We start from the raw sequence: 9,783 nt of genomic DNA, 5'->3' as shown, positions 1-9,783 counted from the left end.
TGGGGATGGGGCAGTGCCAGTTCTGGGGGGCCATGGAGGGGTCTCTCTGGGGTAGTATTCCTGCCCACAGGCCTTCTAGGGAGTCTTCCAGAGCCAGGAGAGTCACGTGACCTCCAGCTACTAGGGCTGGCTGAGACTCACCTCTGCTTCTCATGGCACTCCAGCTCAGGTGTCATCATTCTGACTTACATCCAAGCTTCCCTCCCCAACTCAGCTTCCAGAACTCACTATTTGCAGATATTGATAGAGCCCTCCTCCGGCCAGGTTCCCTTCCCCACCCTTTGCAGTGCAGTGAAAAGCAACTGAGCCTCGCCACGCCCCCCCAACCCCAACGAAAGGACTAAGGGTGCTCTCCCCACGCCCCTCTGCCTGGTCCAGACGAGCAGCCACAGTCCCAGCCTCCGCCTCGCCCTGTTCCACGACCCCCAAGCTGGAGGCTTGGGGAGTGGGGGGCACAGCTCACAAAGAGCCTTTTGAGCCCAGCGCCTAGGGGACGCCCCTGCCCAGGCCTAGGGAGGGGATCTAAGGCATGAGGCTTTGCCCTCCAGGGCCTGGGAAAGGTCCTAGGGCCAGCCTGGTTGGGTGAGGGGGCATCAGAGCCCAGTAGTCTCCCTGGAATCCCGCCCCCACATCTTTGTCTCTATGCCCCCAATCCCTGTTTCTGGGGATCCCATTCCCTCCCATAGGGTGACGCTCAGGGAGGGAGTGGGCTGTGTGAGCCCTGAGGGCTTGGCGGGGTGGGGGTTGGGCCGGGAGCCCAGAGATGGAGGCGGAAGGCCAGGAGTGCGGGGATGGAGGGACTGCGGCTAGGGTTACCCTGGACGCCAGGGTCAACTCACCCATCTCCAGCCTGGTCTCGGCAGCGGAGGCAACAGCAGCAGCGTCGGCGATGGCTGCGCGGCACTCGAGGCCCCAGCGGGGAGATACTGGCGTCTGCTACAGCCTCTCACCCCATCTCGAGCTCCTGCAGAGTCTGGGGCGAGCGCAGGGCATCGTGGGCCTTGAGGCCCCGCGCCCGGCCCACATCCCCGCCTCACGCCCCCACCTCCACCACTTCCGCCTTCCAGGCACTGCCGCCAGGCTGCACCCTGGGACGCGGCGCGGGGGAGGGGCCCCCCCCCGGGAAGGGTGTGTGGGGCGAGAGGGGTGCCAAAGGGAGGCCGGAGCTAGGCGAGAAGAGGTGCCAGCTCCTGCCAGGCTCCCCGGCTCCGGACCCCACCCCATTAGCCCACCGGAGCCCCCTGCCTTTTGTTCGCAGTTCCCCTGTAGGCCCGGGGCCCTATAGTCTCCCTGGCATCCAATAGTCTCCCTGGCATCCGACCCTCACCTTTCTGTCTCCACGCCCGCAACCCCCGGGCCCGGGGCTCCCACTCCTGCCCCAAGGGTCACGCTCAGGGAGGGAGTGGGCTGTGGGAGCCCTGATGCTGTGGGAGGGTGGTTGTGCCGGGAGCGCGGAGATGGAGGCTGAGGGCCAGGAGGAGGGCATGGATGGAGGGGCTGCGGAGCGGGTTCCCTGGGATGCCAGGGTCAACTCACCCATCTCCAGCCTGGTCTCAGCAGCGCAGGCAACAGCGGCGGCGGCGGCGGCGGCGGCGATGGCTGCGCGGACCTCGAGGCCCCCGCGGGGAGATGCTGGCGTCTGCTGCAGCCTCTGACCCCATCCCGGGCTCGGGCGGAGGCTGAGGCATGCGCCCGGCATCGCGGGCATCGCGGCCCCGCGCCCGGCCCATAGCCCCGCGTCCCGGCCCCACCTCCACCCCTTCCCGCAGTCCAGGCACGTCGGACAGGCTGCACCCTGGGACGCGGCGCGGGGAAGGGGCCACCTGGGATGGGCGTATGTGGCGAGAGGGGTGCCAAAGGCAGGCCTCAGCGCGGCGAGCAGAGGTGCCAGCTCCCGCCTGGCTTGGCAGCTCCGGACCCTGCCCCACCACCCACCGGAGCCCCCCCACCTCCGTTCACAGTGCCACGCTGGGCCTGGGCGTGGGAGTGGGAGCCCAATAGTCTCCCTGGCATCCGACCCCCACCTCCCTGTATCGAAGCCCCCAACCCCCGGGCCCGGGGTTCCCGCTCCCGCCCCTAGGGTCATGCTCAGGGAGGGAGGGGGCTGTGGGAGCCCTGAAAGCGTGGGGGGGGGGGATTGTGCCGTCAGCGCGGAGTTCAAGGCGGAGGGCTAGGAGTGCGTGGATGGAGGGGCTGTGGCGCGGGTCCCCCGTGACGCCAGTGTCAACTCACCCATCTCCAGCCTGGTCTCAGCAGCGGAGGCAACAGCGGCGGTGGCGGCGGCGGTGGCGGCGGCGGTGGCTCCGCGGCCCCCGGAGCCCCAGGCTGGGAGATGCTGGCTTCCGCCGCAGTCTCTCGTCCCATCCCGGGATCCGGTGGCGGCTGCAGCGGGCTCCAGGCTTCGCGGGCGTCGCGGCCCCGGCCCGGCCCCTATCCCCGCCTCACGCCCCACCTCCACCCCTTCCCACGGTGCAGGCATGGCCGCCTGGCTGCACCCTGGGCTGCGGCGCGGGGAAGGGGCCCCTCGGGAGGCGCGCGTGGGGCGAGAAGGGTGCCGAGGCGAGACCCGAGCGTGGCGAGCAGAGGTGCTGGCTCCCGCTGGGTTCCGCGGCTTTGGACCCCGCCCCACCCCCCACCGGAGCCCCCTCCTCTCTGTTCGCTGCGCGGCGCTGGGCCTGGGGGGGGGGTGGGGGGCATCGGAGCTTTGGTTACCGTTGACAGTTAGGCCTCTGTGCGCATGCGCAGTGGATGCCTCTTCTGAAGTGCGCAAGCGCGCTTGTGTCTGGCGGTATTTCTTGTTGCCGGTTACTGAGAAGTGGCAGCTACCAAAAGGCGGATCCTCACTGCTGGGGTGTTGTGGCCAGGCGGGTTTGGCCTGTCTCCGGCGCTAGTGTTGGGCTCGGGAGGTAGTGGAAAGGGAGGGCGGGGTGAAGTCTCTGTGGAGCCCGCAGGCTTCACAATGAAGAGGAATTGGGGGTTCGGGAGGGAGAAGGGCATGTCGCCCTTGGGCTCCGCTTCTGGCTTGCAGAGGCAGGGCAGGGGCGTTGGGCAGAAGAACAATGGAATTGACAACTTGCTGCTGGGTTACCATGTCCAAGACAGAGATCTCAGAAAGATCCACAAGGCTGCCTGTGTGGGCAACGCAGCGCAAGTGCAGCAGATTCTGTTCTTCGCGGAAAATGGCGTGGATGATAGAGACAAAATGAACAGGTAATAGGGGCTTGGAGGCTGGCAGGGAGGAGGCGGGACGGACCTGGGAGAAGAGCACACCTGGCCTAGCTCTACCTGTGCATCCGAGCCCTCCCTCGGGGAGCTGGGTTCTCTTCCCTCCTGAGGTCCCGCTGCCCCTCGGTCGTGGGAACCCTATGTGGTCTAGCACCAGGCCAACAGCGTGAGCGGCAAAAACAGTCTTCAGCTGCCCTGGCACGTACCCCGTAATTCCTGAATAGACCACTTGACTCTCAAATTTGACATGATTTACCCAAATTTCAATAGTAATACACACGAAATTAAGTGTCGACAACATGTTGTTTGTAATGGACTCATTTTCATACCATAACGTCACAGAAAAGTGCATAATGGGAGAAATAATTCCTGTAATCAACTTCTGGGCTAGAAATTCTTGGGACAAAATCCAGTATCCAGTTTATGTCTGTGTACACTTAGGTATGTGTGCTATTTCCTGAGGGACCTTGGAAGGACATTTTGAAGTGGAAGATGGCTCTGAATAGGAGGACTCCTTTTTCTCAAAATGTGTGCCCTTCCTGTATTTGTCAGTGTTAGGTAAAGCAAATGAAAGCATCCTGGTTTTAAGAATTTTGAGCTACACATGCTCTTCTTGTGATGTCATTAAGGAAAGTTTTGGACTCACTATCTTGTACATCTGAAATTTATAGAACACTGTATGTTAACAAACTGGAATTAACCTAAGAACTTATGTTTTTATATAGGAGGTAGATTTGCCCTTCCAGATATCAAAATATACCTGAAATTTCCTCAAATTATTCATTTACACACAGCTGAAAAGACAGATAAAGGAGTGGTGCAGTGTAGAACATGACCAACGCTCAAATATACATAAGACTTTAGAATTTCATACTGGTGACATTTCATATTAGTAGGAAAAGGTGAACTATTCGTAAGTAGTGGAGAAACAGCCGATTTGGAGAAAACTTGTTAGAATTTTATCTCCCTAAATTAAGTTCCAGATGGGATGTCAATTTAAAAATTTTAATTGGCAAAATAAGAAAAGTAACAGAAAAAAATCCTACAAATGCCTATTTACCCATCCTAAGAATGACTTGAAAAGCAAGACTTTTGGGGGGTGCCTGGGTGGCTCAGTCAGTTAAGCCTCTGACTCTTGATTTCGGCTCAGGTCATAATCTCAGGTGTTCGTGTGTTCAAGTCCTTCGACGGGCTCCCTGCTGTCAATGTGGAGCATGCTTGGGATTCTGTGTTGCCTCTCTCTCTCTCTCTCTCTCTCTCTCTCTCTCTCTCTCTCAAAAAAAAAAAAAAAATGGGGCCCCTGGGTGGCTCAGTCAGTTAAGTGGTCTGACTTTGGGAGTCATGATCCCGTGCTTTGTGGGTTCGAGCCCCGCTTCAGGCTCTGTGCTGACAGCTCAGATTCTGTGTCTCCCTCTCTCTCTGCCCCTCCCTTGCTTGCACGCTGTGTCTCTGTCTCCCCAAAATACATAAATATTAAAAAATATTTTTTTATATCAAGAATTCTGGAGATTGATTTAGCAACATAAAAAACTAAAAGCCTCTATCAGAAAATAATATTATTAAAATAAAAGACAATGCACTTGCAAATATTTACAACATATTTGTATCAGACAACAGAATCTATCTTCGTTTTACAGAGAAGTCTTTGAAATCAAAATGAACAAAAACCTGTAATTTGAAATCGTGCAAAGTATTTCTTTGCATATCTACAAGGGACCAGTGGACATAGGGAAATATAGTGTCCCTGGGAAAAAAGAAATTTAAGTGAAAAAGCGACTGAAATACAGTTTTCCATCTACAACCTTTGTGAAAATAGAGTGATGGTGCTTATACTGCCGCTAAAGTTTAAGTTGTTTTCAACTTTCCAATAGACAATTTCGTGTAAGTACCACATTTAAAAAATATGTATTCCTTTTACCCATCAATTTTATTTCTACTAAAATATCTTTAGGAAATCACTAGAGATAAATGACATACATTTTGCTTTTCTCAGCACTATTTAAAATAGCAATGTATTAAGAAGAACTCGTATAATGGCTTTTATAAGTAAATGTCATTACATCCATAAGATGGATATGTGATCATTGAAAGTGGCATAGATAATAGATATACACAGAGATGCAGAGCTGTGCTTTAGTTGATCATTAAGTGAGAACAAAAATCAGTGTGATCATAGGTACACACAAGCAGACTACGGTTTTATGTTAAGCCCAAATATGCACAAAATGGGATGACATTTGTTATTTCTGAGCCTTTGTATTTACATGCATTTTTCTTTGCCTTCAAAGAAAATCTGTGCTTTCTACAGGAAAAGGTGTATAAAGGTCCTATTAAAAGTTTATTATCAACAGAAAGGGTTTATTGTCGTTGAAGTAATCCTGGAGAAGAGCAAGAATATTGATCTTATATACATAAAAATAATTTCTCACTTTGTGTTAAAAAATATTTTTGGATGTAAAATAAGAAAAGTGAGTTAATTAAAATGATTTTTGAGGATTGGCATATTTGGACAACTTTTGGCCTCTTCAGAAGTAAAGGGAGTATTTTTATTTGCACTTGTAGATTTTATTATGCATATATTAAGCATATACATATGTTTTCTGTTATAGGTAGCTTTATTACGAGTAATAGGTAAATGGTTTATATTAATCATGAAAATAAAATATATTAGTTGTGTGCTTATGAAAAAAATAAGACTTAGCAGATATAAGTGATTATTTACTGTTTCAGAAGTATGCTTTCCTTTATATACCTTTTCTTTAAAAATATTGAACTCTCCAAATGTATTTATCCACTCTTTCCATCCATTTATTTATCACCTAGAACCTGCACATATATTATTTAGCGGACATACTCTACCCAAGATCCTTTTGTTCACAAAGACTTCATTTTGCACAGTATGAGCAAGATGAGGAATTTTATTTATTTATTTTCTAAAGATTTTATTTTTTTAAGTTTATTTATTTATTTTTTGAGAAGGATGGGGTGGGGGTGGGGATGGGGACAATGGAAGGACAGAGAGAGAATCCCAAGCAGGCCCCGTGCTGAAAGCAGGAACTTTTCCAATACACTTTTCCAAGAGTCCCAGCATGGGGCTTGAGCCAGTGAACATGAGATCGTGACTTGAGCCCGATCAAGAGCTGCACGCTTAACAGACTGAGCCACCCAGGTGCCCCAGCTTTTATCTTGTTTACTTTATGTTTTAAGTGTTATTTATTGTTGAGGGTGAAAGCATGAGCAGGGGGAGGGGGAAAAGGAGAGGAGGGACAGAGCATCTAAAGCAGGCTCTGCACCAGATTTTATTTTTAAGTAATCTCTATACCCATCGTGGGGCTCAAATTTACAACCCTGAGATCAAGGTCCTATGCGCTACTGACTGAGCCGGCAAGGCACCCCTAAGATGAGAAATTTTACATTGAAGTATTAGGATTTACTCTCAATGGGAAGTTTTCCTCTTTCCTGTCAAAGTTTCTGAAGATAGGAAATTGTAAAAGATAACCTTTACCTGCCCTTCTGAAATTTACGATAGTAGTAGGTACTAATATTGATCACTGGAAATACTTGATTTTCGTACAATCTGTAGACCTCAATACTTAATAAAATGAGCTGTTCCTAGTCATTGGAATCCTGAGTTTCCTGTGGCTTAAACTTTCTTGAGAAGCAAAGTAAGGAGTCCTTAAAAAATGTTTTCCTTTTGTTAATTTAGTCCTCTTTTCCTATAATGCTTTTCAGAACTAAAATTTATTTAAGTGCCAATCATATGACTAGAACTGCAATAGACCTATTGTATATACCATCATTTCACATAATGGAAGGCACCAAGATTCTATGGTGTCCCACTATTTTATATGCCAATTATTTTTTTAAAGTCCTGCCATTTACAGTTGTAAGACATTTTGAGTTATAAATTGCATTCCAATATCAGAGATATTAAAATGTGACAAAATGAGCATCTTAGAATCATTGAAACGCAGTATTCTTGCTAATCCTTAAAACATATCTGCAAAGTAGGTGTAATTGTATCAAGGTACCTAATTGAAGTGTTGTTTATGTAAAGCAGTAGTAATGGTAAAAATTATATTATCCAACAACTATTGAGATGTTATTTAATTATATTATCCAACAACTATTGAGATGTTATTTGTGCTAGGAAATGTTCTAAATACTTGCATAGATCCTCATTTAAGCATCACAACGAGGTCTTGTGAGATAACTACTCAGTATTTCATTTCATTTCATTTCATTTCATTTCATTTCATTTCATTTCATTTCATTTCATTTTATTATCTTTTTTTTTTTTTTACTAATCTCTGCACCTACGTGGGGCTTCAAACTCACGACCCTGAGATCAAGAGTTACATGCTTTTCAGACTGAGCTAGCCAGATGACACGAGACAACTACTATTTTTATCCCCTTTTGTTGAGGACATTGAGGATAAGTCTAAGCAATAACTAGTGAGTGACAGAGTTAAACTAGGATTCAAACCCAAGTGGAGCTGAATCCCCAGGTCATGCTCTTTCTCTTCAAACAGGCCACTCTTTTATTAGTGTGATGAGTAATCACTACTAAATATTGTACTTTCTCCAGAGGAAAACTGAATCTTTGTTTTGGAGGCATAGGAATAACATGCTACTTAATGTTTACAATTTCCTGAATTAACTGCAAGTTTTGAGAGAGTGCACTATCATTTCCTAAAAAGTCCTCTCACTTTTTTAGGACTGCTCTCCATTTGGCCTGTGCCAATGGCCATCCAGAAGTGGTGAGCCTCCTAGTAGAGAGGAAATGTCATCTTAACCTCTGTGATCATGAAAACAGGACAGCTCTCATGAAGGTATGTAGTACCAGCTATGTCTGCCTGAGATAGATTTGATGTCATTACTTAGAATGAAAATGAAATTATTGCCTTGAAACAAAACGAATTGGTGAAACCTGTGGCATGCTTACTTTAAATTCTCAGAATTTACACTCTGTTTCTTGGCATATCACTGACAGGCCGTACAGTGCCAGGAAGAGAAATGTGTAAACATACTATTGGAAAATGGTGCCGATCCAAATATTAGGGATGTGAGTGGCAACACTGCTCTCCACTATGCGGCCTTTGGTGATAATATATCCATAATAGAGAAGCTGCTGCTATACAATGCGAATACTGAAGCAAGAAATAAGGTAAAGAACTAATTTATACATTATTTGAAATTTTATATATACACGTGAATATTTTAGCCACAAAATGTTTTATTTCACACACACACACACACGCATGCACGCATGCACACACATACTCACTCACTGAATTCTATATATCAGGCCCTTTCATCATGGAAATAACTCCAATGCCAAGTCAGGGAGGGCTAGAAAAAAGTAGTGCCCACAGAAAGGGCAAAGTTGTATCTCCCAGCCACCCTTCCACCCCAGAAAGAAAATGTTTCCATTAGTGCCTACAAGTGGATGGTAGTCTCAGAGCCCATAAAGGACTAAAGGTCTAGAGGGGAGTGAGGCGACGATGGAGGCTGGGTGCTATGCAGAGGCTTAGGCAAGGGGTGCTGCTGGGGATAGGTGGGAGGAGGAATGGAGACCCAGACCCAGCAGGGAGAGCTTGGATGTGTGCAAGCGGGAGGAGAAAGCAACAGGTTGTAGGTGCTGGGCACTGCAGGCCCCGGTGCTCTGAAGATGAGGGCATTGGGGTCAGGTCATGTCTGGACATCCAGCAAAGGCATCTACTTGTGTTGGTAGCCACTCGGCCAGCCATGTACCATGTTGGGGTGTCCCACTTCAGAGAGTAGCTCCTGCTCAACCTTGTGTAGCTCCTCAGCAGGGTTGTAGCTGTACATGGGGAGTAGATGATGGCCACACTTGCTGGCCCACCTTCCTTTTCTTTGACATGCATTACCTCTCACTGCTGAAGCCCCTAGAGGAACACCCTTGGTTGACATGGGCAGGGTCAATTTTACGTATTCGGAAGTTCAAGGATTCCCTGAATGAAAATATTTGGCAGTAACTTATTTATCTAAGATTTCTTTCTTTCTTTCTTTCTTTCTTTCTTTCTTTCTTTCTTCCTATTATTTTTTATTTATTTTTGAGAGAGAGAGAGAGAGAGAGAGAGAGAGAGAGAGAGAGACAGAGACAGAACAAGAGGGGGAGAGGGGCAGAGAGAGAGAGGGAGACACAGAATCTGAAGCAGGCTCCAGGCTCCCAGCTGTCAGCACAGAGCCCAATGCAGGGCATGAACTCATGAGCCATGAGATTAAGACCTGAGCCAAAGTTGGATGCTCTACCAACTGAGCCACCTAGGCACCCCTACGATTTCATTTTAAATAAGGATACTTCTAAAGAAACAGAGAATACTGCTTTGTTTTATGTATTTATGGCAAATATTTATGAAAACAATATATTTGTTAAAGGTAAAACTTATTTTTTTTCAAATATTTTTCCCATCCAATTTTTTTTATTAGTGAAAAACAACACAGGAAAGCAAAATTTGCCCTAGGCTTTGTCTTAAAACTCAAAGAAAAGAAATGCATTTTACAATAAAAAATATTGCTGCTGTTGACAAGTTC

General features: G+C 48.0%; 1 protein-coding gene across 1 annotated transcript; it reads left to right on the top strand.

Annotated features, from left to right (window-relative positions):
• The first annotated feature begins 2,785 nt into the window (after positions 1-2,785).
• LOC131495905 (ankyrin repeat domain-containing protein 26-like) lies at positions 2,786-8,427 on the top strand. Its single transcript, XM_058701084.1, has 3 exons — positions 2,786-3,210; positions 7,943-8,057; positions 8,219-8,427. The coding sequence occupies exons 1-3, from the start codon at positions 2,960-2,962 to the stop codon at positions 8,402-8,404; spliced, it is 552 nt and encodes a 183-aa protein (XP_058557067.1). The 5' UTR covers positions 2,786-2,959; the 3' UTR covers positions 8,405-8,427.
• Positions 8,428-9,783: the final 1,356 nt, after the last annotated feature.

Source organism: Neofelis nebulosa, chromosome 15 (assembly GCF_028018385.1).
Source record: "Neofelis nebulosa isolate mNeoNeb1 chromosome 15, mNeoNeb1.pri, whole genome shotgun sequence".
Classification (NCBI taxonomy): domain Eukaryota; kingdom Metazoa; phylum Chordata; class Mammalia; order Carnivora; family Felidae; genus Neofelis; species Neofelis nebulosa.
The sequence above is the reverse complement of the archived record's forward strand: the minus strand, read 5'-3'. Positions and strand labels throughout refer to the sequence as shown.

Coding starts and splice junctions, on each gene's coding strand:
- LOC131495905 (XM_058701084.1), top strand. CDS start 2,960: ATGAAGAGGAATTGGGGGTTCGGGAGGGAGAAGGGCATGTCGCCCTTG. Junction 3,211..7,942: donor GATAGAGACAAAATGAACAG/GTAATAGGGGCT, acceptor TCACTTTTTTAG/GACTGCTCTCCATTTGGCCT. Junction 8,058..8,218: donor ACAGGACAGCTCTCATGAAG/GTATGTAGTACC, acceptor TATCACTGACAG/GCCGTACAGTGCCAGGAAGA.